At 46.7% G+C, this 27832-nt stretch overlaps 1 protein-coding gene across 3 annotated transcripts; it reads right to left on the bottom strand.

Moving 5' to 3' along the window:
* Nucleotides 1-1117: 1117 nt before the first annotated feature.
* mtdha (metadherin a) lies at nucleotides 1118-25915 on the bottom strand. Of its 3 annotated transcripts, XM_029748982.1 has the most exons (12): nucleotides 25446-25873; nucleotides 24761-24853; nucleotides 24165-24249; nucleotides 15206-15361; nucleotides 14532-14579; nucleotides 14174-14341; nucleotides 10226-10306; nucleotides 10056-10127; nucleotides 9719-9949; nucleotides 8372-8386; nucleotides 4858-4950; nucleotides 1118-4564 (listed from the first exon to the last, which is right to left on the bottom strand). In XM_029748982.1, exons 1-12 carry the CDS (start codon nucleotides 25779-25781, stop codon nucleotides 4491-4493), a joined length of 1452 nt encoding a protein of 483 aa, XP_029604842.1. In that variant the 5' UTR covers nucleotides 25782-25873; the 3' UTR covers nucleotides 1118-4490. The 3 variants fall into 3 exon arrangements, with proteins under 3 accessions (XP_029604842.1, XP_029604844.1, XP_029604843.1); XM_029748984.1 differs by lacking the exon at nucleotides 8372-8386 and having other exon boundaries at nucleotides 4858-4951; nucleotides 9705-9949; nucleotides 25446-25915; XM_029748983.1 differs by lacking the exon at nucleotides 8372-8386 and having other exon boundaries at nucleotides 4858-4951; nucleotides 9705-9949; nucleotides 24761-24850; nucleotides 25446-25872.
* Between the last annotated feature and the right edge of the window lie 1917 nt (nucleotides 25916-27832).

Genomic DNA, 27832 nt, shown 5'->3' on the forward strand with positions numbered 1-27832 from the left:
GGGGAAAACTCGTTGTGATTGGCATCCATGTCTACGCCCCTGCCCAGTCATGTGAAATCCATAGATCAGGGCCTAATGAATTTATTTTAATTAAATATTTTCCTTCTATGAACAATAACTCTGTAAAATTTTTGTTCAGTACTAGATCAAAGCTGGCTACTCACTAGAGTCCCATGGAGATGAGCTGGCTACTCACTAGATTCCCATGGATGAGCTGGCTACTCACTAGATTCCCATGGATGAGCTGGCTACTCACTAGATTCCCATGGATGAGCTGGCTACTCACTAGATTCCCATGGATGAGCTGGCTACTCACTAGATTCCCATGGATGAGCTGGCTACTCACTAGATTCCCATGGAGATGAGCTGGCTACTCACTAGATTCCCATGGATGAGCTGGCTACTCACTAGATTCCCATGGATGAGCTGGCTACTCACTAGATTCCCATGGAGATGAGCTGGCTACTCACTAGATTCCCATAGAGATGAGCTGGCTCCTCACTAGATTCCCATGGAGATGAGCTGGCTACTCACTAGATTCCCATGGAGATGAGCTGGCTACTCACTAGATTCCCATGGAGATGAGCTGGCTACTCACTAGATTCCCATAGAGATGAGCTGGCTACTCACTAGATTCCCATAGAGATGAGCTGGCTACTCACTAGCACGTGGGCTTGAGAGATTGAGACCTTTGTTAATTTTCTATAATGCCTGCTACAACAAGTTAGTCATTGTGCATGTCTCTGGTTAAATTTGTAACAAAAGCGTATTTTCAGACAGACTTGAAAGCGACAGTGATTGCAAAAAAAGCTGATTAAACTATTTTGATAGAATAATGTAGTTATTAATGGGTCTTATGGTTGTGGAAGGTTTATATCTAGCCTAGGTATAACTTAACATGCCCTGAATTCATTACATTATAGCTGACTGGTTTAAATGCAGTGTGTTAAATTGTACAACAAAGAAAATATTTAATTTTTATATATTGTGAATTGGCCATATGTTTGAAAAAAAGAGTGGCGATATGATTTTTAGGCCAAATCGCCCCAGCCCTATTATGTATACATTAATTGCTGTGAATGTGTTGAATTGCTGTCTAATAAGAGACTGGTCGTAGTTGCAGTGAAGCATTAGGAGTTATATTGTTTTATTTCAACAAACCTTGAAAAATCATTGCATTTCTTCATAAACAAAATCATTCTTCTAAAGGAGAAGGTATAAATACATGATTGAATCATCTTTTAAAAGGTTAATGATCAACAGAGAGAGTCAGGTGAGTGCAGCGTCACCAGACTGATCTAGTCTACAGAGAACTATGGGCTGTAAAACACTGAGCCAAGAGCCTCCATTTGGCAACGCTCTTCTTTACACACTCAAAAGCTACCAATAATACAGTCCATTTGATTTCAGCTAAAGCGTAGGCAGGCTGTCAGCCCTCAATCTTCAAGCCCAGTCCTTCCGCTCATTCAAGGCTATATACAGTGAGTGATAAAGTACCAATCAGAAGTAGTAAGCTGCCCATTCTTTAAATCATACTGTATGAGTACGGTCGTCAGTCAAGAGACTAAATGCATTTTTTTAGAACCAAACTTGCAATAGGATGGATGCGATAACCCCCCCAGCCCTTGATCTAAAAACTATCACAAAAGAGATGTAAATAAATGCACATACTAATATACTACAGGTTAAGGCAATACAATTCAGTTCCTGATACCTTTAAAATGACTGACATGGAATTAAAGCTGCTTCACACGACGTCTCATCTTCAGTACCTCCTCTCCCCCATCAGCACATTGACTTCCATCTAAAGTCACAACCAGGAATTACACCTTCACATTCTGCTAAACGGTCTTTTTAAAAAAGAATCATGAAAACATCAAAGATAAAGTATAGGATCCAGCCTGACAGTGCAATCAATCAATCCCAGAAAAATGACACATTAGGAAAAGCCCTTGTATTCTGTACATATGGCATGGCCTTTTCCCACCAGATAGGTTGGAAGAAAAGAGGTTAAGATAAGAACCCTCTCATACACAGCAGAGCACAATACTACTGGTGTCTAAGTACTTCCTGTCTCATACTAGTGTCTGGAAGTGCTTCCTGTCATACTGTCTCTACTGGTGTCTAAGTACTTAATGTCTTATACTGGTGTCTGGAAGTACTTCATGTCTCATACTGGTGTCTGGAAGTGCTTCCTGTCGTACTTTCTCTACTGGTGTCTATAAGTACTTCATGTCATGGTGTCTATAAGTACTTCATGTCATACTGTCTCTACTGGTGTCTATAAGTACTTCATGTCATACTGTCTCTACTGGTGTCTATAAGTACTTCATGTCATACTGTCTCTACTGGTGTTTAAGTACTTCATATCTTCACCCCTCTTTATACTTCAATTGGTCCATATTTAAGCTAGGACTCTGGTACACAGGTGGGGCGACACTGTACCAGCTAGCTAGGACTCTGGTACACAGGTGGGGCGACACTGTACTAGCTAGCTAGGACTCTGGTACACAGGTGGGGCGACACTGTACTAGCTAGCTAGGACTCTGGTACACAGGTGGGGCGACACTGTACCAGCTAGCTAGGACTCTGGTACACAGGCAGGTGGGGTGACACTGTACTAGCTAGCTAGCTAGGACTCTGGTACACAGGTGGGGCGACACTGTACCAGCTAGCTAGGACTCTGGTACACAGGTGGGAGGGGCGACACTGTACCAGCTAGCTAGGACTCTGGTACACAGGCAGATGGGGCGACACTGTACTAGCTAGCTAGCTAGGACTCTGGTACACAGGCAGGTGGGGCGACACTGTACTAGCTAGCTAGGACTCTGGTACACAGGCAGGTGGGGCGACACTGTACTAGCTAGCTAGGACTCTGGTACACAGGTGGGCGACACTGTACCAGCTAGCTTGGACTCCGGTACATAGGCGGGAGGGGCGACACTGTACTAGCTAGCTAGCTAGGACTCTGGTACACAGGTGGGTGGGGCGACACTGTACCAGCTAGCTAGCTAGGACTCTGGTACACAGGTGGGTGGGGCGACACTGTACCAGCTAGCTAGGACTCCGGTACACAGGTGGGAGGGGCGACACTGTACTAGCTAGCTAGGACTCTGGTACACAGGTGGGTGACACTGTACTAGCTAGCTAGGACTCTGGTACACAGGCGGGAGGGGCGACACTGTACTAGCTAGCTAGGCCTCTGGTACACAGGTGGGGCGACACTGTACTAGCTAGCTAGCTAGGACTCTGGTACACAGGCGGGAGGGGCAAGACTGTACTAGCTAGCTAGCTAGGACTCCGGTACACAGGCGGGAGGGGCGACACTGTACTAGCTAGCTAGCTAGGACTCCGGTACACAGGTGGGGTGACACTGTACTAGCTAGCTAGCTAGGACTCCGGTACACAGGTGGGGTGACACTGTACTAGCTAGCTAGCTAGGACTCCGGTACACAGGTGGGGTGACACTGTACTAGCTAGCTAGCTAGGACTCCGGTACACAGGTGGGGTGACACTGTACTAGCTAGCTAGCTAGGACTCCGGTACACAGGTGGGAGGGGCGACACTGTACTAGCTAGCTAGCTAGGACTCCGGTACACAGGTGGGAGGGGCGACACTGTACTAGCTAGCTAGCTAGGACTCCGGTACACAGGTGGGAGGGGCGACACTGTACTAGCTAGCTAGCTAGGACTCTGGTACACAGGTGGGAGGGGCGACACTGTACTAGCTAGCTAGCTAGGACTCCGGTACACAGGTGGGGTGACACTGTACTAGCTAGCTAGCTAGGACTCCGGTACACAGGTGGGAGGGGCGACACTGTACTAGCTAGCTAGCTAGGACTCCGGTACACAGGTGGGAGGGGCGACACTGTACTAGCTAGCTAGCTAGGACTCCGGTACACAGGTGGGAGGGGCGACACTGTACTAGCTAGCTAGCTAGGACTCTGGTACACAGGTGGGAGGGGCGACACTGTACTAGCTAGCTAGGACTCTGGTACACAAGCTACTTTTGAATAATTCACAAACTTGTACCTCACCGCAAGTTAACAACCTCCCTCCTAAACCCCCTATTCCACTTCAGTGTAGCATTTAGTGTACATAGGTTAGATTAGGCTGATAGGACCAGTCCCCGGGGACCCCAGCTAAATGAGCTGGTCCCCAGACCCCAGGTAAATGAGCTGGTCCCCAGACCCCAGCTAAATGAGCTGGTCCCCAGACCCCAGCTAAATGAGCTGGTCCCCAGACCCCAGCTAAATGAGCTGGTCCCCAGACCCCAGCTAAATGAGCTGGTCCCCAGACCCCAGCTAAATGAGCTGGTCCCCAGACCCCAGCTAAATGAGCTGGTCACTCACAGTTCTCTCTTTTTTGGGGATATTTAAAAAGTACAGTAAAACTATTCTGTATAAAACTCTGTACTTGCAAATGATTGATTGCATTTATAACACATTGAACAATCCTTTTTGCATAATAATTCATGTGGGTTCTTGTTTCTTAACTTCCTGTCTCTTTCCGGGTCTTCTTCTTCTGGGACGGCTTGGGAGCATCGAAGCTCGGGTCGGATATTTCTGAGAGAAAAGAATGGACAATGTGATATTTATTATGGAAATAAAACTTCCATATTTAATTTCAGGGAGATCTTTGGAAAGCAAGTCAGCAGTAGTGACACCAACCATTGTAAGAAAATAGTTTGGCTTCACACAGATCTGATCTGCCTTCTGTTCGGTGTTGATACACATAAGTAGCAACACACTGACTGTCCCAAAATGGCACCCTATTTAGAAGTAGTGTGCTATAAAAGGGAATAGGGTGCCATTTTGGACGTAGACTATGGTTAAGGTTGCTACTACTAGTATCTTACTCTGTGAGGACGGCTGAGAGACGGACTGTTTGGTCCCTGCTGGGGGAAGCGCTGAACTCTCCACTGGTGTGACTGGCATGCCGTCAGAGGTCACCTGTACAGAGAGGGACAAATCCCCCATGTCATAGCTGGTTACACAACACACTACAGTCAAGGGCCGCGTGCCAAATAGCACCCTACTCCCTTTATAGTGTACTACTTTTGACCAGGGCCTTGGTTAAAAGCACTGCACTACTGTATATAGGGAATAGGCTGCCAATATGACCAGGTGGTGGACCACCTTTCACATCCTGTTTCAACTGCTCATGTTCAAGACGTTACAATGTACCAGGACACTGGAAATACATCATCATTCTCTGTCATGTAGATTACTAGATATTCATTACAGCTTTCTTAGCCATCTGGGATGCAGACCCATCTGTTACCTGTCCTGTACCAGCACCACCACCCGTCCTGTACCAGCACCACCACCCTTCTGTTACCCGTCCTGTACCAGCACCACCACCCGTCCTGTACCAGCACCACCTGTCTGTTACCTGGCCTGTAGCACCACCTGTCTGTTACCTGGCCTGTAGCACCACCTGTCTGTTACCTGGCCTGTACCACCCCCCGTCTGTTACCCGTCCTGTACCAGCACCACCACCCGTCCTGTACCAGCACCACCCGTCTGTTACCTGGCCTGTACCAGCACCACCACCCGTCTGTTACCGGTCCTGTACCAGCACCACCACCCGTGTGTTACCTGTCCTGTACCAGCACCACCCGTCTGTTACCTGGCCTGTAGCACCACCCGTCTGTTACCTGGCCTGTAGCACCACCCGTCTGTTACCTGGCCTGTACCACCACCTGTCTGTTACCTGGCCTGTACCACCACCCGTCTGTTACCTGGCCTGTACCACCACCCGTCTGTTACCTGGCCTGTAGCACCACCACCTGTCTGTTACCTGGCCTGTAGCACCACCTGTCTGTTACCTGGCCTGTAGCACCACCACCTGTCTGTTACCTGGCCTGTAGCACCACCTGTCTGTTACCTGGCCTGTAGCACCACCCGTCTGTTACCTGGCCTGTAGCACCACCCGTCTGTTACCTGGCCTGTAGCACCACCCGTCTGTTACCTGGCCTGTAGCACCACCACCCGTCTGTTACCTGGCCTGTAGCACCACCCGTCTGTTACCTGGCCTGTAGCACCACCTGTCTGTTACCTGGCCTGTACCAGCACCACCCGTCTGTTACCTGGCCTGTACCAGCACCACCCGTCTGTTACCTGGCCTGTAGCACCACCACCCGTCTGTTACCTGGCCTGTAGCACCACCACCTGTCTGTTACCTGACCTGTAGCACCACCCGTCTGTTACCAGTCCTGTACCAGCACCACCCGTCTGTTACCAGTCCTGTACCAGCACCACCCGTCTGTTACCTGGCCTGTAGCACCACCACCTGTCTGTTACATGGCCTGTAGCACCACCCGTCTGTTACCTGGCCTGTAGCACCACCCGTCTGTTACCAGTCCTGTACCAGCACCACCCGTCTGTTACCTGGCCTGTACCACCACCCGTCTGTTACCTGGCCTGTAGCACCACCCGTCTGTTACCCGGCCTGTACCACCACCCGTCTGTTACCCGGCCTGTACCACCACCCGTCTGTTACCCGGCCTGTAGCACCACCCGTCTGTTACCTGGCCTGTAGCACCACCTGTCTGTTACCTGGCCTGTAGCACCACCACCTGTCTGTTACCTGGCCTGTAGCACCACCACCCGTCTGTTACCTGGCCTGTAGCACCACCACCCGTCTGTTACCTGGCCTGTAGCACCACCCGTCTGTTACCTGGCCTGTAGCACCACCTGTCTGTTACCTGGCCTGTAGCACCACCTGTCTGTTACCTGGCCTGTAGCACCACCCGTCTGTTACCTGGCCTGTACCACCACCCGTCTGTTACCTGGCCTGTACCACCACCCGTCTGTTACCTGGCCTGTAGCACCACCTGTTGTTACCCATCCTGTAGCACCACCCGTCTGTTACCCATCCTGTAGCACCACCCGTCTGTTACCCGTCCTGTACCACCACCCGTCTGTTACCCGTCCTGTACCAGCACCACCCGTCTGTTACCTGGCCTGTAGCACCACCTGTCTTACCTGGCCTGTAGCACCACCCGTCTGTTACCTGGCCTGTAGCACCACCCGTCTGTTACCTGGCCTGTAGCACCACCCGTCTGTTACCCGGCCTGTAGCACCACCTGTCTGTTACCTGGCCTGTAGCACCACCTGTCTGTTACCGGTCCTGTAGCACCACCTGTCTGTTACCTGGCCTGTAGCACCACCACCTGTCTGTTACCTGGCCTGTAGCACCACCACCTGTCTGTTACCCGGCCTGTAGCACCACCTGTCTGTTACCTGGCCTGTAGCACCACTCGTCTGTTACCTAACCTGTAGCACCACCCGTCTGTTACCTGGCCTGTAGCACCACCCGTCTGTTACCTGGCCTGTAGCACCACCCGTCTGTTACCTGGCCTGTAGCACCACCACCTGTCTGTTACCTGGCCTGTAGCACCACCTGTCTGTTACCTGGCCTGTAGCACCACCCGTCTGTTACCCGGCCTGTAGCACCACCCGTCTGTTACCTGGCCTGTAGCACCACCCGTCTGTTACCTGGCCTGTAGCACCACCCGTCTGTTACCTGGCCTGTAGCACCACCCGTCTGTTACCTGGCCTGTAGCACCACCCGTCTGTTACCTGGCCTGTAGCACCACCCGTCTGTTACCCGGCCTGTAGCACCACCCGTCTGTTACCCTGTCTGTAGCACCACCCGTCTGTTACCTGGCCTGTAGCACCACCTGTCTGTTACCTGGCCTGTAGCACCACCCGTCTGTTACCTGGCCTGTAGCACCACCCGTCTGTTACCTGGCCTGTAGCACCACCCGTCTGTTACCTGGCCTGTAGCACCACCCGTCTGTTACCTGGCCTGTAGCACCACCTGTCTGTTACCTGGCCTGTAGCACCACCCGTCTGTTACCTGGCCTGTAGCACCACCTGTCTGTTACCTGGCCTGTACCACCACCCGTCTGTTACCTGGCCTGTAGCACCACCCGTCTGTTACCTGGCCTGTAGCACCACCACCCGTCTGTTACCTGGCCTGTAGCACCACCCGTCTGTTACCTGGCCTGTAGCACCACCTGTCTGTTACCTGGCCTGTAGCACCACCCGTCTGTTACCTGGCCTGTAGCACCACCTGTCTGTTACCTGGCCTGTAGCACCACCCGTCTGTTACCTGGCCTGTAGCACCACCCGTCTGTTACCTGGCCTGTAGCACCACCCGTCTGTTACCTGGCCTGTAGCACCACCTGTCTGTTACCTGGCCTGTAGCACCACCCGTCTGTTACCTGGCCTGTAGCACCACCCGTCTGTTACCTGGCCTGTAGCACCACCCGTCTGTTACCTGGCCTGTAGCACCACCCGTCTGTTACCTGCCTGTAGCACCACCCGTCTGTTACCTGGCCTGTAGCACCACCCGTCTGTTACCCTGTCCTGTAGCACCACCGTCTGTTACCTGGCCTGTAGCACCAACCGTCTGTTACCTGGCCTGTAGCACCACCCGTCTGTTACCTGGCCTGTAGCACCACCCGTCTGTTACCTGGCCTGTAGCACCACCCGTCTGTTACCTGGCCTGTAGCACCACCCGTCTGTTACCTGGCCTGTAGCACCACCCGTCTGTTACCTGGCCTGTAGCACCACCTGTCTGTTACCTGGCCTGTAGCACCACCCGTCTGTTACCTGGCCTGTAGCACCACCCGTCTGTTACCTGGCCTGTAGCACCACCCGTCTGTTACCTGGCCTGTAGCACCACCCGTCTGTTACCTGGCCTGTAGCACCACCCGTCTGTTACCTGGCCTGTAGCACCACCCGTCTGTTACCTGGCCTGTAGCACCACCCGTCTGTTACCTGGCCTGTAGCACCACCACCCGTCTGTTACCTGGCCTGTAGCACCACCCGTCTGTTACCTGGCCTGTAGCACCACCACCCGTCTGTTACCTGGCCTGTAGCACCACCACCCGTCTGTTACCTGGCCTGTAGCACCACCCGTCTGTTACCTGGCCTGTAGCACCACCCTGTCTGTTACCTGGCCTGTAGCACCACCCGTCTGTTACCTGGCCTGTAGCACCACCCGTCTGTTACCTGGCCTGTAGCACCACCCGTCTGTTACCCTGTCTGTAGCACCACCCGTCTGTTACCTGGCCTGTAGCACCACCCGTCTGTTACCTGGCCTGTAGCACCACCCGTCTGTTACCTGGCCTGTAGCACCACCTGTCTGTTACCTGGCCTGTAGCACCCCCCGTCTGTTACCTGGCCTGTAGCACCCCCCGTCTGTTACCTGGCCTGTAGCACCACCCTGTCTGTTACCTGGCCTGTAGCACCACCTGTCTGTTACCTGGCCTGTAGCACCACCCGTCTGTTACCTGGCCTGTAGCACCACCCGTCTGTTACCTGGCCTGTAGCACCACCCGTCTGTTACCTGGCCTGTAGCACCACCCGTCTGTTACCTGGCCTGTAGCACCACCCGTCTGTTACCTGGCCTGTAGCACCACCCGTCTGTTACCTGGCCTGTAGCACCACCCGTCTGTTACCTGGCCTGTAGCACCACCCGTCTGTTACCTGGCCTGTAGCACCACCCGTCTGTTACCTGGCCTGTAGCACCACCCGTCTGTTACCTGGCCTGTAGCACCACCCGTCTGTTACCTGGCCTGTACCAGCACCACCCGTCTGTTACCTGGCCTGTACCACCACCCGTCTGTTACCTGGCCTGTACCAGCACCACCCGTCTGTTACCTGGCCTGTACCACCACCCGTCTGTTACCTGGCCTGTAGCACCACCTTCCTCAGCTTTCTTCCTCCTCTTCTTCTTCTTCTTCTTCTTGGACCTGGCAGAGTCATCCTTCTCCGTGTCATCGTCTGACCCCTGTGCCCCCTGGGGGTGGTTGGGTGCAGGGTCCTGGGGCGGGGATCCGGGGGCCTCTACCACCTGGGGTCCCTCATAATGCCCCCACGGCTCTGTAGGGGCGTTCCAGTCTGAGCTGGGGTCCGCTGCTGCTGCAATACCGTCTGGAAACAGAACAGAGAAAATACCAAGTTACATATCGTACCTACCCAGTGAAGGCAGAAATCACAGCACAGTTGCTACATTTACTCTAAACTAATGGTTTCTTACTTAGTCCTGACCACTCATCAACAGGAGAGGGGCTTTCCCACTGCAGCTCAGAGGCAGGATGGGTGATGTGCTCTGGAGAAGAGAGACAGACAGAGAGCATCTTAGCCTTCCTAAACCATACTGAATAGTCCGTTCTACAGTCCCTGACATCAGTGATAAGTGTTAATCACCTATAGTCTTCAGTCCCAGTACAGAGGAGGGTAATGTGTTGAGTTCAGTCTTCATCCTCCCATCAACCCCACTCCACGACCCTGGAAGGAATAAACCAATAGAGACTGTTCTTCCCACAGAACATCCAAAAAAACACAAAAGCTTTGAAATTCAGTTGGCATTCTCAACTTCATCTAACGGATGGAAACGTTAAGGGCCCGATTCAGACTTATGAATGTATACCTTTCGACTTCTCAGTATTTGGTATTCAGACTTACCTTATAGAGTACCACAGTATGAGTCATAATACCCATAAAACATAGCAGTCAAACAGGGTAATTTTTCCAATCGTTTATTCCACCATTTCTTATTCCCATAGGGAATTTTAGAAACCCTTGTAGGCTTACCCTGGCGTGACGTTTTGATAACCATGTAAATCTCTCTCGGACAAGGTGACTTTTATCATAATATCCGCTTATAATTAACCCCCCCCCCAAAATGAAACGCTAATTAGCTGCTAATGTGGCTATCATAAAGAACTACAAATACCATGATGATCTGGACAAGACTGACGAATCGAGACAAAGGTAAGAATCTCTGGGTTAACTATCTAAATGTTAGCTAACTGTAGTGTTACGTTTCCCAGCAAGAAAAACAAATAATGTATAATCTCAAACAGAACAGGAAACTAACAGAATCATTAACAACCAAAATGAAACAGGTGGGGTTCTAGGAGAGGTTCTGAAAGATACTCATGGGGGGTGTCCACTGAATGATACTCATTGGGGGGGTCCACTGAATGATACTCATTGGGGGGGTCCACTGAATGATACTCATTGGGGGGGTCCACTGAAAGTTGACTAGTAACAAAAACAACTGGGACCTAAAAGACGCCCACCATGAGACCCACTAAATTTGCCCAAGAAGAGGCAAACACAATTAAAACCCGCACCAAGGAAGCAAACAAAAAAGTGGAGCAAAACGAAAACAATGAAGAGATAAAGGATTTTTTAAAAGTCAAATAGGACGCGCCAACTGAAGGTGTTAACCCTCCACATCACTGGGCCTTCCACTCTTAAATATCACCTGGGCCTTCCACTCTTAAATATCACCTGGGCCTTCCACTCTTAAATATCACCTGGGCCAGCAAAGGTGTAACATACTGACTAACGAGGTAACACCAAATCGGTGCGCCCTACGTGCTAATGTCCAACCTCGAAATATAAATGGAAAAACCAAAGACTAACAGTAGTAAAGATTAAATAAGTTTTAATTGACAAAATACCTGTTCGCAAAGGTATCAGCTAGAGATGAGGTGCAGGAGCATGCTGGGATTTGTAGTCTTGCATGGTGTCTACTTTGACGCTAATTATCATTTTTCGAATCAGAGTAAATAGAGCCGAATATACTGATAAGTCACCTTGTCCTAGAGAGAATTACACGGTTATCAAAACATCACGCCAAGGTAAACCTACACAAAACACAGCCCTTATTTTAAATGTTTCTAAAATCCCCTATGGGAAAAATAAAATGGTGGGAAAACGATTGGAACCATTTCCGTTTGACCACTAGGTTTTATGGGTAATATGACATCTACGGTGGGGCTCTATTCAGTCGTGTAACACGCTCTGTGGGTGTGGCTACCTTCCCCACTCCGAATAAACGGCATTTAAATTAAGTCATCTAAATATCTGTCTCCAGCTCAGCACCAATTGGTAGATTGAAAAATACTGATTTTGTAGATTATTTAGGTTTAGTAAAGTATTTATGAATCATAAACTGGCCTGGAAAGCCTTCACACAAAATAAAGAAAATGGTGGTTTGATTCATTCAGTTCTTCAACCCATGGTAATGTTAGAAGATTAATGTACATATAATTATAACAGGGAGAATACTGTTCAATAGAGGTTATAGCCTCGTCTATTACCTGTACTGACCATGGAACTGTTATAACAGGGATAATACTGTTCAATAGTAGGTTATACCCTGGTCTATTACCTGTACTAACCATGGAACTGTTATAACAGGGATAATACTGTTCAATAGTAGGTTATACCCTGGTCTATTACCTGTACTAACCATGGAACTGTTATAACAGGGATAATACTGTTCAATAGAGGTTATACCCTCGTCTATTACCTGTACTGACCATGGAACTGTTATAACAGGGATAATACTGTTCAATAGTAGGTTATACCCTGGTCTATTACCTGTACTAACCATGGCACTGTTATAACAGGGATAATACTGTTCAATAGTAGGTTATACCCTGGTCTATTACCTGTACTAACCATGGAACTGTTATAACAGGGATAATACTGTTCAATAGTAGGTTATACCCTGGTCTATTACCTGTACTAACCATGGGACTGTTATAGTAGGTTATAACCTGGTCTATTACCTGTACTAACCATGGCACTGTTATAACAGGGATAATACTGTTCAATAGTAGGTTATACCCTGGTCTATTACCTGTACTAACCATGGGACTGTTATAGTAGGTTATAACCTGGTCTATTACCTGTACTAACCATGGCACTGTTATAACAGGGATAATACTGTTCAATAGTAGGTTATACCCTGGTCTATTACCTGTACTAACCATGGCACTGTTATAACAGGGATAATACTGTTCAATAGTAGGTTATACCCTGGTCTATTACCTGTACTAACCATGGAACTGTTATAACAGGGATAATACTGTTCAATAGTAGGTTATACCCTGGTCTATTACCTGTACTAACCATGGGACTGTTATAGTAGGTTATAACCTGGTCTATTACCTGTACTAACCATGGGACTGTTATAACAGGGATAATACTGTTCAATAGTAGGTTATACCCTGGTCTATTACCTGTACTAACCATGGGACTGTTATAGTAGGTTATAACCTGGTCTATTACCTGTACTAACCATGGCACTGTTATAACAGGGATAATACTGTTCAATAGTAGGTTATACCCTGGTCTATTACCTGTACTAACCATGGAACTGTTATAACAGGGATAATACTGTTCAATAGTAGGTTATACCCTGGTCTATTACCTGTACTAACCATGGGACTGTTATAGTAGGTTATAACCTGGTCTATTACCTGTACTAACCATGGGACTGTTATAGTAGGTTATACCCTGGTCTATGACCTGTAGTAACCATGGAACTGTTATAACAGGTTATACCTGGTCTATTACCTGTACTAACCATGGGACTGTTATAGTAGGTTATAACCTGGTCTATTACCTGTACTAACCATGGGACTGTGTGATGAGACAGCCAACTATTGCGTCGGGTTCAAACTTGGGGCTTGATCTGCGCTGCATAATGATCAATTAGCCAACATGTCTTTTATATCAATATTACCAACTGGTACTAATGATTCTCAGCAACACGACTGTGACAGCGTTTACAGGAAGCAAATGATAAGGTAGGCTATACCAACTGATGGGAACCATGTCATTAAATGGAATGATAAGGTAGGCTATACCAACTGATGCGAACAATGTCATTAAATGGAATGATAAGGTAGGCTATACCAACTGATGGGAACAATGTCATTAAATGGAATGATAAGGTAGGCTATACCAACTGATGGGAACCATGTCATTAAATGGAATGATAAGGTAGGCTATACCAACTGATGGGAACCATGTCATTAAATGGAATGATAAGGTAGGCTATACCAACTGATGGGAACCATGTCATTAAATGGAATGATAAGGTAGGCTATACCAACTGATGGGAACCATGTCATTAAATGGAATGATAAGGTAGGCTATACCAACTGATGGGAACAATGTCATTAAATGGAATGATAAGGTAGGCTATACCAACTGATGGGAACATACCCAGGTATGTCTAGGTGTCCCCAGGTGGGTTAGGGTTAAGCCCAGTAGGCTACCTTCAGTGTCCTGTACCCAGGTATGGCTAGGTGTACCCCAGGTGGGTTAGGGTTAAGCCCAGTAGGTTACCTTCAGTGTCCTGTCTCCAGGTGGGTTCGGAGTTCAAGTGTCGGGGTCCTTTAGGGATTGCCGGCCACTTCTCTCCGTCCGAAGAGCATATATGGGTGGGCAGCTTCATGGAGATATCTGGCCACCCTCCACCGTTCACTGAAGGCTCCTCTCTCCAGCTGGTGGACACTAGAGGGAGAGAGACATGGATCGGTCAGTGTTATTCCATGGACACACTCAGCTGGATGCAACAAGCTGTGTTCTTCACAGGAAAGGACAGTCCAGGATAAAATATGTCTGTACAGGATTGAACAGTTTAGTTATTGACGAGACAGGAGTCATCCTGTAAGAATCAGACTAGGAGACAGCGGTACTTTACCCGGTGTCGTGAAAGAATCTCCTTTCCCAGTCCTCAGGTTCAAGGGCTCTAAGGGGGAAGAGAAGACACAATCTCAATGGAGAAGACAAACTGAAAATGTTGCTCACAAGGGAACTAACAAAGACAAATCACTGAGACCACACAACACCGGTGCCCTCCTCGGGAGACCCCACAACACCGGGGCCCTCCTCAGGAGACCGCACAACACCGGGGGCCCTCCTCAGGAGACCGCCCAACACCGGAGACCACACAACACCGGAGACCACAACATCGGGGCCGCCCTCAGGAGACCACACAACACCGGGGCCCTCCTCGGGAGACCACAACACCGGGGCCCTCCTCAGGAGAGGAGTGAAAGGAGTTTCAGGTGTTCAAATCCAACTAAAAAGGGAGTGAAATATGACATCTGCTTTGGAATAAACTGGCCCTATAAACGGCTTCATACACACACACACGTCTCTGTTCAATGTTGTACATTTTTTAACTACACACCGGTACATATCCTTGAGAGTCTCTGACACACTTTATGAAGACAAAATACACAGTGAGTCAGTGCTAGGGTTGCAAGCTCTCAGTCTCAGATGTCCTATTTATTCCTTACTGATTCTGATGATCTTCCAACCAGGATTTCTGAGGTACGTGGGAAAGTTACCAGCCTAATACAGATGGCATACCTCTGTTCTTCCTGTTGACCGGGGCGGTGAGAGGGGGCTGTTCCACCTGGCGGTGAGGTACCTCCACCCCCTCCGGGCTTCCTGACCCATCAGGCCCCTTCTCCTTCCTCTTCTGCTGCCGCTTCTCCCGGTTACTCACCTTAGTCTCCCACGCACCTGGAAGAGAGAGCAGGGGTTTGGTCCTTTAAATCTACTAGGATTATAAATGTTGTTTCATCTGGAAGAGAGAGCAGGGGTTTGGTCCTTTAAATCTACTAGGATTATAAATGTTGTTTCATCTCCCAACCTTTAAGAGATCTGGGGTGAATTTTCTGGGTACAGATGGGTACAGATGTAGGATCAGCTTCCCCTCCCCCATTCTAACCTTGAGGGTATTTCCATGGTAACCAGATGTAGGATCAGCGTCCCCTCCCCCATTCTAACCATGATGACATTTCCATGGTAACCAGATGTAGGATCAGCGTCCCCTCCCCCATTCTAACCATGATGACATTTCCATGGTAACCAGATGTAGGATCAGCGTCCCCTCCCCCATTCTACCCTTGAGGGTATTTCCATGGTAACGGATTTGCCCGGAGACTGATTTTCCACTTCCAAATGTATGCCAAATAAAAAAATATATTTTGAAGTTTAACAAACCATACAACTCTATGCACAAGGACTATTTATAACATTTGACAAAAACATTTACTGAAAGAGCTGTGTGGATGCAAAGTTTGGTAACAGAAATTCAGTAAAATCTCACAAAAAGTTGTCCACATTTTCTAAAAACTCATTAAATATCTGCTTTGGATTAAGATTCAAAAATGTCTGCAGAAAGAAAATGGGGTGTCAGCCATGACATGACATACTGAAAAAACATATTTTGGGTTAATGAACTACAGTAAGTGAAGTGGATTTATACCCAGTAACCGACTAGAGGTAACGGAGAGACTAGTGGTAACGGAGAGTGGATCCTTGATCTGAACTATACAGAAATCCATAATTATGGATATGAATATCATTCTCTTCATGGTGATGTATCCTAAATAGGTACACAAAAAAAGAAGGTAGAAATAAACAATATCCTCCTTTGCATATTTTGGTATTATTCTACACACTGGCTATTATTTTAATGAGCCCAAACATAACCAAATTTGGTTGGTCCGGACCAAACCTGAACCAATCGTAGACTTCCATGTTTCCCAAGTTTGGACATCAAAGCATAGTAGATTAGACTACAGTCCAGTACTAGTGTTGTCACGGTATCAGAATTTATACTTCGATACCAGGTTTAGTATCATGATACACGACACCATCATGACACAAAAACAAAGGCGTATTAGCCAAAAAGTCCCAGAATGCCACTTTATCCAGACAAACTCAGCTACTGCGCTGTTCAATATCATTACATTTGAAAATGTTTGTCAATTTGTTTTTAGAGACAGCTATGTATGTATTAATGAATCAATGATACAATCCATTTGACTTACCAATCTAACTACAAAACAACAACGGTAAAAATGTATCTTTTGATAAACTGGGTAAATCAAGATGTAGCCTAGGTCTAGTCACAATACAGGTTAACACATTCAATAGGAGTACGAACGCATTGAGCTAGTCAGCTTGTTTTAGCTGGTATCAGACAACCTCTTACATTTAGGATGCATTTTATTGGCTAATGCTAAGAGAACATGTTTTATTGTACTGATTAACATTTGCATAGAAGAAAAAACAATCTCTTTTATAAAACGTGTGCGCTGTCTCTAAGAAAGTAAAGACGTTGTTCCGAAGCAGAACGTGGCTGTGGAATCTAGTGGAAACCAGACGGGAGGCAGAACGTGGCTGTGGAAACCAGACGGGAGGCAGAACGTGGCTGTGGAATCTAGTGGAAACCAGACGGGAGGCAGAACGTGGCTGTGGAAACCAGACGGGAGGCAGAACGTGGCTGTGGAAACCAGACGGGAGGCAGAACGTGGCTGTGGAAACCAGACGGGAGGCAGAACGTGGCTGTGGAATCTAGTGGAAACCAGACGGGAGGCAGAACGTGGCTGTGGAATCTAGTGGAAACCAGACGGGAGGCAGAACGTGGCTGTGGAAACCAGACGGGAGGCAGAACGTGGCTGTGGAATCTAGTGGAAACCAGACGGGAGGCAGAACGTGGCTGTGGAAACCAGACGGGAGGCAGAACGTGGCTGTGGAATCTAGTGGAAACCAGACGGGAGGCAGAACGTGGCTGTGGAAACCAGACGGGAGGCAGAACGTGGCTGTGGAAACCAGACGGGAGGCAGAACGTGGCTGTGGAAACCAGACGGGAGGCAGAACGTGGCTGTGGAAACCAGACGGGAGGCAGAACGTGGCTGTGGAATCTAGTGGAAACCAGACGGGAGGCAGAACGTGGCTGTGGAAACCAGACGGGAGGCAGAACGTGGCTGTGGAAACCAGACGGGAGGCAGAACGTGGCTGTGGAAACCAGACGGGAGGCAGAACGTGGTTGTGGAATCTAGTGGAAACCAGACGGGAGGCAGAACGTGGCTGTGGAATCTAGTGGAAACCAGACGGGAGGCAGAACGTGGCTGTGGAAACCAGACGGGAGGCAGAACGTGGCTGTGGAAACCAGACGGGAGGCAGAACGTGGCTGTGGAAACCAGACGGGAGGCAGAACGTGGTTGTGGAATCTAGTGGAAACCAGACGGGAGGCAGAACGTGGCTGTGGAATCTAGTGGAAACCAGACGGGAAGCAGAACGTGGCTGTGGAATCTAGTGGAAACCAGACGGGAGGCAGAACGTGGCTGTGGAATCTAGTGGAAACCAGACGGGAGGCAGAACGTGGCTGTGGAATCTAGTGGAAACCAGACGGGAGGCGAGTGGAGACAAGGAAGTGATAAATAAAGTTTTGGGGACAATCAGCTTTGAAATCAGTATATTTTGCATATCACAAACCAGGTATTAGGGTAGTGAATTAATGTTAGAGTTAACTGTCAGCTTGCAAGGGAAGTCAGCCTCCAATTAAAGCTGGAAGCTCCCATAGGGCAGCACACAACGGGCCCAGCGTCGTCCGGATTTGGGGTAGGCCGTCATTGTAAATAAAAATGTTTTAAAACTGACTTGCCTAGTTAAATAAAAAAGGTTACATTTTTTTTTTTTATGTTTTAAATACTGGTACCTCTTGCATTATATTGTTGTTTTACGAACAGTTTCAACATTTCTACATGCCATGTTAAATTATTAAAGTATGTTAACTTGTGTGCAGCATGAGTGCGGAGCAGGGGAGAACGACTGTCCCCTCTCATTGAAGCCAAAGTTCAAGGTCGATCCGCAGTACTGCAGGCATTGTTTTCAGAAAACAGTGAATGGGAAAATGGCAATCTTCATGTAAATAAATACACATTTCAAAGACAATCATGGTACCAATCATTTATTCTATTACTCCAGATGTATTGGCCTTGAACCAATTACTTTAAATCAGTAGCTAATGGAAGCCTGCAGTACCCTGGTCGGCCTTCAACTTGAGATACTCAATGAGAGGGGGCAGCACTGAGCTAGCCTGTAGTACCCTGGTCGGCCTTCAACTTGAAATACTCAATGAGAGGGGGCAGCACTGAGCTAGCCTGCAGTACCCTGGTCGGCCTTCAACTTGAGATACTCAATGAGAGGGGGCAGCACTGAGCTAGCCTGCAGTACTCTGGTCGGCCTTCAACTTGACGATACTCAATGAGAGGGGGCAGCACTGAGCTAGCCTGCAACATCACTTGTCCACATAGATCTCCCACATGAGACGCCATGTTTATCAGAATTCCTTGTTTGCAAATGCGCTAGAGTCTTCACATATACTGAACAAATATATAAACATGCCAAATTTCTAAGATTTTACTGAGTTACAGTTCATAAGGAAATCAGCAAATTGAAATACATTAATCAGGTCCTGATCTATGGACTGGAAATACAGATGTGCATGTTTAGGTCACAGTTAACTTTAAAAGGTAGGAGTGTGGATCAGAAAACCAGTCAGTATCTGGTATGACCACCATTTGCATCATGCAGCGCACATCTCCTTCACATAGAGTTGATCAGGCTGTTGATTGTGGCCTGTGGAATGTTGTTCCACTCCTCTTCAATGGCTGTGAGAAGTTGCTGGATATTGGCGGAAACTGGAACATCTGTCGAACACGTCGATCCAGAGTATCCCAACCATTCTCAATGGGTGACAGGTCTGGTGAGTATGCAGGTCATGGAAGAAATGAAACATTTTCAACTTCCAGGAAGTATACAGACCCTTGTAAGTCCCAGACTTTGTGTTTTATCCTCAATGATTTTATTCATGTGCATGTATGGCTTTCTCAAGGTTTGTGTGTGCTTGTTAAAAAAAAAAAAAAAAAAGGTCAAATGAATAAACCATACTAAAACTTGCGACATGGGGCCGTACATTATCATGCTAAAGGATGAGGTGATGGCAGCGGATGAATGGCACGGCAATGGGCCTCAATATCTCATCCCGGTATCTCTGTACATTCAATTGGATTTTATCGATGGCAATTTGTGTTCGTTGTCAGTAGCTTATGCCTGCCCATACCATGACCCCACCATGGGGAACTCTGTTCACAAGTTTGACATCAGCAAACTGCTCGCCCACACAATGCCACACACGCTGTCTGCCATCTGCCCGGTACAGTTGAAACCGGGATTCATCCAGAAAGAACACACTTCTCCACCGTGCCAGTAACCATCGAAGGTGAGCATTTGCCCACTGAAGTCGGCTACGACGTCGAACTGCAGTCAGGTCAAGACCCTGGTGAGGACGACGAGCTTCTCCAAGACGGTTTCTGACAGTTTGTGCAGAAAATCTTCATTTGTGCAAACCAACAGTTTCAGCAGCTGTCCTGGTGGCTGGTTTCAGATGATCCCGGGGTGAAGAAGCCGGATGTGGCGGTCCTGGGTTGGCGTGGTTACACGTGGTCTGAGGTTGTGAGGCCAGTTGGACGTACTGACAAATTCTCTAAAATGAGGAAGCTTATGGTAGAGAAATGAACATTAAATTCTCTGGCAACAACTCTGGTGGACATTCCTGCAGTCAGCATGCCAATTATACGCTCCCTCAACTTGAGACATCTGCGGCATTGTGACAAAACTCCACATTTCAGAGTGGCCTTTTATTGTGCCCAGCGCAAGGTGTAATGATCATGCAGTTTAAATCAGCTTCTTGATATGCCACACCTGGCAGGTGGATAGATTACCTTGGCAAAGGAGAAATGCTTAAACAGGGATGTTAACAAATTTGGAAAATGTATTTTCTTTCAACTCATGAATCATGGGACCAACACTTTACATGTTGCGTTTATATTTTTGTTCAGTGTACACACAGTCATTGTCAGAGCTAACAATGCAGCCAGACAGCTCTAGCAATGAATGAGGAAGTGGAGCAGGGACTTTGCCCTTGGTGCTATAAAAGGGCCTATTCTGATTGAGAGGGTCATGTCTGTCCATTTGACAGAAGTACCAAACATAAATTCTAGTACTGAACTTTTTTTTTTTGTATCAAAAGTACATTAGTTTCAGTGTAGTGTGAAAAACTAGTCGGTCCAGTTCACTGTAGTACATTATAGTGTACTCAACTCATGTGCTCTGCATTACAGTGCTCTTTACTGTGCTGTCCAAACTTGTGAACCCGACTGTGGTTTGTGACAACTTTGATTTCCCATTGTAGCAAATTTAAAATAGCAGAAATTCTGTTACCAATTTTCTAATAGAATTGAGTTTTAATCACTTAATTCATGAACAAATTTGATATCAAACAAATTAATTGATAGGTCCTTTACTTGTTACTTCTGTGAACTTTCATTATCCTCCTTCATGAGGGAGATTTTTTTTAAATATCTTAAAGATGTGGGCTTTTGGTAATGGAATTTCAAGGCACAAGACAATGTTTCTTAAAACGTACATAAGGCAAAAAAAATGTAACTAAAGATAAGTGTTCATATCAGTTGACAGGGGTCTCTTTACATCAACATTACTATGTTTTGTTATACCTTCTTAGACTTCAGGTAGATGTTTCCTTTTCCTGTTTGACCAGAAATCAAAGCCTTTGCTTATTCCTATTTTTTTAGGTTGGAAATGTAAAATACAGCATTCGGAAAGTATTCAGACACCTTGACTTTTTCCACATTTTGTTACATTACAACCTTATTATAAAAGGGATTCAATATTTTTCCCCCTCTTCAAATCTACACACAATACCCCATAATGACAATTGCAAAAATTTCTAACTGAAAGAAAAAAATCATATCAGATTTACATAAGTATACAGTCCCTTTGCTCAGTACTTTGTTGAAGGACCTTTGACAGCAATTACGGCACAGAGTCTTCTTGAGTATGACACGACAAGCTTGGCACACAGGTAGCCTAGTGGTTAGAGCGTTGGGCCAGTAACCAGCAGGAAGCCTAGTGGTTAGAGCGTTGGGCCAGTAACCAGCAGGAAGCCTAGTGGTTAGAGCGTTGGGCCAGTAACCAGCAGGAAGCCTAGTGGTTAGAGCGTTGGGCCAAGTAACCAGCAGGTAGCCTAGTGGTTAGAGCGTTGGGCCAGTAACCAGCAGGTAGCCTAGTGGTTAGAGCGTTGGGCCAGTAACCAGCAGGTAGCCTAGTGGTTAGAGCGTTGGGCCAGTAACCAGCAGGTAGCCTAGTGGTTAGAGCGTTGGGCCAGTAACCAGCAGGTAGCCTAGTGGTTAGAGCGTTGGGCCAGTAACCAGCAGGTAGCCTAGTGGTTAGAGCGTTGGGCCAGTAACCAGCAGGTAGCCTAGTGGTTAGAGCGTTGGGCCAGTAACCAGCAGGTAGCCTAGTGGTTAGAGCGTTAAGCCAGTAACCGAAAGGTTGCTGGATCGAATCCCCGAGCTAACAAGGTAAAAATCTGTCATTCTGGCCCTGAGCAAGGCAGTTAACCCATTGTTCCCCGGTCGCACCTCCCTGGTTCAGAGGGGTGGGGTTAAATGTGGAAGACATTTAATTTGAAGGCATTCAGTTGTACAACTGACTAGGTATCTCCCTTTCCCTGTATTTGGGGAGTTTCTCCCATTCTTCTCTGCAGATCCTCTCAAGCTCTGTCAGGTTGGATGGGGAGCGTCGCTGCACAGCTATTTTCAGGTCTCTCCAGAGATGTTCGATCGGGTTCAAGTCCGGGATCTGGCTGGGCCACTCAAGGACATTCAGAGACTTGTCCCGAAGCCACTCCTGAGTTGTCTTGACTGTGTGCTTAGGGTCGTTGTCCTGTTAAAAGGTGAACCTTCGCCCCAGTCTGAGGTCCTGAGTGCTCTGGAGACGGATTTCATCAAGGATCTCTCTGTACTTTGTTCCGTTCAGCTTTCCCTCATTCCTGACTAGTCTCCCAGTCCTTGCTGCTGAAAAACATCCCCACAGCATGATGCTGCCACCACCATTCTTCACCATAGGGATGGTGCCAGGTTTCCTCCAGACATGACGCTTGGCATTCAGATCTGTGCCTCGACACAATCCTGTCTCGGAGCTCTACGGACAATTCCTTCGACCTCATGGCTTGGTTTTTGCTCTGACATACACTGTTAATGGTGAGACCTTTATATAGACAGGTGTGTGCCTTTCCAAATCATGTCCAATCAATTGCATTTACCACAAGTGGACTCCAATCAAGTTGTAGAAACATCTCAAGGATGATCAATGGAAACAGGATGCACCTGAGCTCAATTTCGAGTCTCATAGCAAAGTGTCAGAATCCTTATGCAAATAAGATATCTAAAAAATATATATATAAAAATGTTAAAACATTTCTAAAAACCTGTTTTCGCTTTGTCATTATGAGGAATTGTGTGTAGATTGATGATTTTTATATATTTTTTTATTTTAAAATAAGCCTGTAAAGTAACAAAATGTGGAAAAGGGAAGGGGTCTGAATTCTTTGCGAATGCACAGTATATAAACACACCTTAATTTCTCACAAATACAAACTATCATAGCTTTCATTTGTCATGTTGGTGTCCTTTTATAATGGAAATGACCTGAACTGATCTGAGATCAGCATCTATGGGAAACATCACCCCCCTTGACCACCTTTATACATCTCTTAATGAAAAAGATGATACCTACAGAACTAAAAGTATAGCTTGATAACCTTTTAAGTGTGCTTTTTAAAGGTTTTAATGGACGTCATCATACAGATATCCAACTTATTGTTGTATATCCTTAATTACTGCTTGGCCAACAATGGAAGTGTATACACAGCTTGATGTTACATAGATCAAGGTCAAATGACATCAATCATTAAAAACTTTAAGGATAGCCCCCTTTTTTCCCCAATTTCCACCTAAATGACATACCCAAATCTAACTGCCTGTAGCAAGGATATGCGTATTATTGGTACCATTTGAAAGGAAACACGTTGAAGTTTGTGGAAATGTGAATTGAATGTAGGAGAATATAACACAATAGATCTGGTAGAAGAAAATAATAAAATAAAAAAACAACCAGTGTTGTTTTACCACCATCTTTGAAATGCAAGAGACAGGTCACTGTTATAGCCATAACTCTGGTTGTAATTCCGATAGTGTCCCCAAGATGGCAGCAGTGTATGTGCAATGTTTCAGACGGATAACTTGGAGTATGACTGATCCTCAAGACTTTATGTGAAGTCCACGGGTACATTTGGGCAAATCGTGAAGGAGACATTTGCATTCATATTCAATTTTCTGCAAGAATATCGTCAAATCTGTATACTTGGACTTTGATTTAGCTTTCCCAGTATTAGTAGCCATATTATAAGTTCAACATTTGCAAAACAACCAGACGTGTCCTCTGAGTCACTGCCTAATCCCCTAACAATGCCACTGTGGCCTTATACAAGTGTCTTCAACGGCACAGTCTGAATGAAATCAGTAGAATTCTGCAGGATACATTTAGCTACAAGGGTATAAAGAAGTCAACCAAGGTGACGGGTTCATACAGGGGTTAAGGGTCATACCATCATCAGGCTCTTTGCCATCGCCAGCAGAAACCCTCTTGGCTGGTTTCACCTCAGGTTTGGCTTTCTTCTTGGTTTTCTTCACCTATTCAATTAAAGACAACAAAAAGTCAAACTTTCAAAAAGTGCAAGCAATAGTAGTCCTTATGCTCATTCACTGGTAATGGGTGTATTGAAATTATTTATATATACACACTAGATGAACGTTAGGGGGTGCTGTGTTGAAGCCACCATGTCTCCTTCTCGGCACAAAGCAATAGAAATGCATTTATTAAAATGTGGATACAGGGCTTTCATCAACTCTAACTACTGTGGAGACAGGGCTTTCATCAATTCTCGCTACTGTGGAGACGGGGCTTTCATCAACTCTAACTACTGTGGCGACGGGGCTTTCATCAACTAACTGCTGTGGAGACAGGGCTTTCATCAATTCTCGCTACTGTGGCGACGGGGCTTTCATCAACTCTAACTACTGTGGAGACGGGGCTTTCATCAACTCTAACTACTACAGATGCTGATTTGCAGGTGCAAGGATCGCTTAGCCATCCAAAATACACTTTCAGAAGACTTAGAATGTGTTATTGTTAGGTACAAACCTCAGTTTTAATCTCTGGAGAAGGTTTGGTAATTTCTTCTCTCACTTCCTCCTGAGGCTCTGGCACTGTTCGCCCATTATACTGAGCCTTCTGCTGGCAGAGAGAGAAACAACATATTAAACTATTACTGAAGCCTTGTGACTGACAAATAACATGATAAACCAAGACATCAGGCAGGCTGACCGTGATCAGACAGCTGTCGCTAACCAGCCAGGCAGCTTACTACGCAAGCTAGCTAAACTGGCTAACTAGCTAAACTGGCTAACTAGCTAAACTAGCTAACTAGCTAAACTGGCTAGCTAAACTGGCTAGCTAGTTAAACTGGCTAGCTAGTTAAAGTCGCTAACTAGCTAAACTGGCTAGCTAGTTAAAGTCGCTAGCTAGCTAAACTGGCAAGCTAGCTAGTTAAATTGGCAAGCTAGTTAAAGTCGCATGTCTAGTACTAACTAGGTCATGTATGATTCACATGGAATTGATAGCTAACTAACATTACATGAGAATATGATGACTCATACTAATGAAGAGTAGCGATCTGCAAGGTAAACTTTCAAAACAAACCTAGACGTTAGAAACGGTTTCGCCATTCAGCTAGCTAGACGGACAACAACACAAAACTCAGCTGAATGGAAGTTTGCCAGAGCCACGACAATGGCCATTTCCAAACGAGCTAGTTAACTATATGTACCTTTTCAGTTGATTTCTTTTTAGTCTTTTTATTTTGTGCCTCGGGCTTCACAATCTTATTCACTTGGGCCTTGAGGGAATCACCACTGTCTTGTGTAACCGGAGCTCCTAGCTTCTTCCCAGCGAAGAGTCGGCCACAGACCGCGGCCCACGACAGAACCAGCACCGCCAACAGCCCGACCGCGGCCGTGGAGAGTATCACCCAGGACGGGTACAGCTCAGGCGCCAGTCCCAACTCCGACCGGATAAATCCCTCCCCGGTGGATAATAGGTCTCTGAGACGACTGGATATCAACTCGGCTTGCTCAATAGCTGAAGCTTGCCAGTCTGTTGCCATCTTCTCAAAGCGCCAGCTAGCATGTAGCTTAGCCACTGCTATCACTGCTAGCTGGGGGAGGGGCTCGGGACGGTCTGACGAGCTGTTCCCGGAGCGGGGCACCGGGAGCCGGGCACCGGGAACAGGCCTGTTACGTCATCGAGAGAAAGCGGGGGACGAGGAGCGCCCTGATAAAACCGGGATATATTATATAAAAAATACTTTGTTTTTAGAATATTGGTTCCGAAATAATATCCTATTGGTGAGCCAACTTGTAAATGCAGAGTTAAAAAAAACAACAACAACTTAGTTATAACTTAGTTATAAGGAATTCTGATCACTTTACAAGATCCCTGAAACACCTAAAGATTTTGCAATTGTTTGAGATGTTATTCCCTCAGGTGTTTTATTATTCAGGAACCTGACCCTCAGAGCCTACCTTCCATTAACCCCGTTGACTCATCAGTAGGATAGATTGGGTTCTCTGTTGGTCCATTCAACACCAGAACGATACGAGGATGTTGTATCTAAACCCTTATCTCATGCCTTATTGGAACGGTTTCATTGATCATATCTGCTGGGGAAAAGTTTGGATGTTGCAACACACATACCTACTTGTTAACAAAATTAAGGAAGTTTCCTTTAAAATGATTCACAAATATTATCCTGCCAACCACTATATGAAGAAGTTTAAGGAAAACATCAACTCAAATTGTATCTTTTGTAATAACCACCCAGAAACAGCGTTGCATCTTTTTGGGCATTGTGTTCATGTAAGGAATCTGTGGCAAGACATCAGTAGATTTCTAATGGAACACATTTATAAAGATTTTACACTATTATGGAGAGATGTACTACTTGGATTCTTTACCTACGATAGAAGTTGAAACAATTTATGTAATTCATTTCATTATTCTTTTGGACAAATTTAATATTCACAAATGTAAATTTACAAACAAAACAAAACACAAACATTCCTTGTGTAATGTGATATTGTACCCCCTAACCCCGCCCCTAACCCCGCCCCCAACCCCGCCCCTAGCCCCATCCCTAGCCCAATTGTCCTTTTGTATATTATTTATATATACTTGTGTTCCCCCATGTACTTTCTGTATTGATTTGTTAATACAAAAATGTTTTAAAGAGCGCCCTGATAAATCGAACAGTAATCTGTGCCGCTCGGTCAAAAAAGCAGCATGGTGCATCGTCCAGAAACCTACAACATCTCTTTTCCATAAAATAAATGTTTGAATTTTCTAATTCGTTTTCATTGGGAAGGCAGATAAAGCTCAAACGCCTTCACTTTTGCATGTGAAAACACAGAATGCGACTCATTACTCCACGTGTTCCTACATCACTTTGTTTTGAGTCGACTTCGCTGTAGGTTTTGAATCGAATGTGGTAACTGACTCAAGCCCGGGAAGCAGCCTGGTTTCAAAACGAATACAGCCAACTTTCACCCGGTGCCGACACAGGCACTAATGCCAAGATGAATCGATTTGATCATTCATGGGGCTGGAAATATGCAGAGAAGAGTGTGTGTTAAAGGAATAGTTTACTATTTTACAACTTGATGTTAGATGGTTCCTCACCCTGAAAGTAGTCTTTGGGCCAAAATAAACTGTAATCCATGGGTGAGTTCTTTAAATAGCCAAGATAAACTATAAACTATAAACTTCAGCTAACTATCAATGGAATGGATGGGGGCAAGTGAGTATGTTTATTTTGGAAATGGCCAAATCACCTTTAAGTAGCCCTGTGCCCCACAGCCCTTCTCCTGTGCCCCGTAACTCTTCTCCTGTGCCCCGTAACTCTTCTCCTGTGCCCCGTAACTCTTCTCCTGTGCCCCGTAACTCTTCTCCTGTGCCCCGTAACCCTTCTCCTGTGCCCCGTAACTCTTCTCCTGTGCCCCGTAACTCTTCTCCTGTGCCCCGTAACTCTTCTCCTGTGCCCCGTAACTCTTCTCCTGTGCCCCGTAACTCTTCTCCTGTGCCCCGTAACTCTTCTCCTGTGCCCCGTAACTCTTCTCCTGTGCCCCGTAACTCTTCTCCTGTGCCCCGTAACTCTTCTCC

Source organism: Salmo trutta, unplaced genomic scaffold (assembly GCF_901001165.1).
Source record: "Salmo trutta unplaced genomic scaffold, fSalTru1.1, whole genome shotgun sequence".
Taxonomy (NCBI): Eukaryota; Metazoa; Chordata; class Actinopteri; order Salmoniformes; family Salmonidae; genus Salmo; species Salmo trutta.

Bases quoted from the DNA above. Each gene is read 5' to 3' on its own strand.
- mtdha (XM_029748984.1), bottom strand. From the start codon at position 25,781: ATGGCAACAGACTGGCAAGCTTCAGCTATTGAGCAAGCCGAGTTGATA. The intron at 14,342-14,531 runs GTAAAGTACCGC...CTCTCCCTCTAG, and splicing joins AGATTCTTTCACGACACCGG to TGTCCACCAGCTGGAGAGAG. The intron at 4,565-4,857 runs GTAAGATACTAG...CTTTTCTCTCAG, and splicing joins CTCTCAGCCGTCCTCACAGA to AAATATCCGACCCGAGCTTC.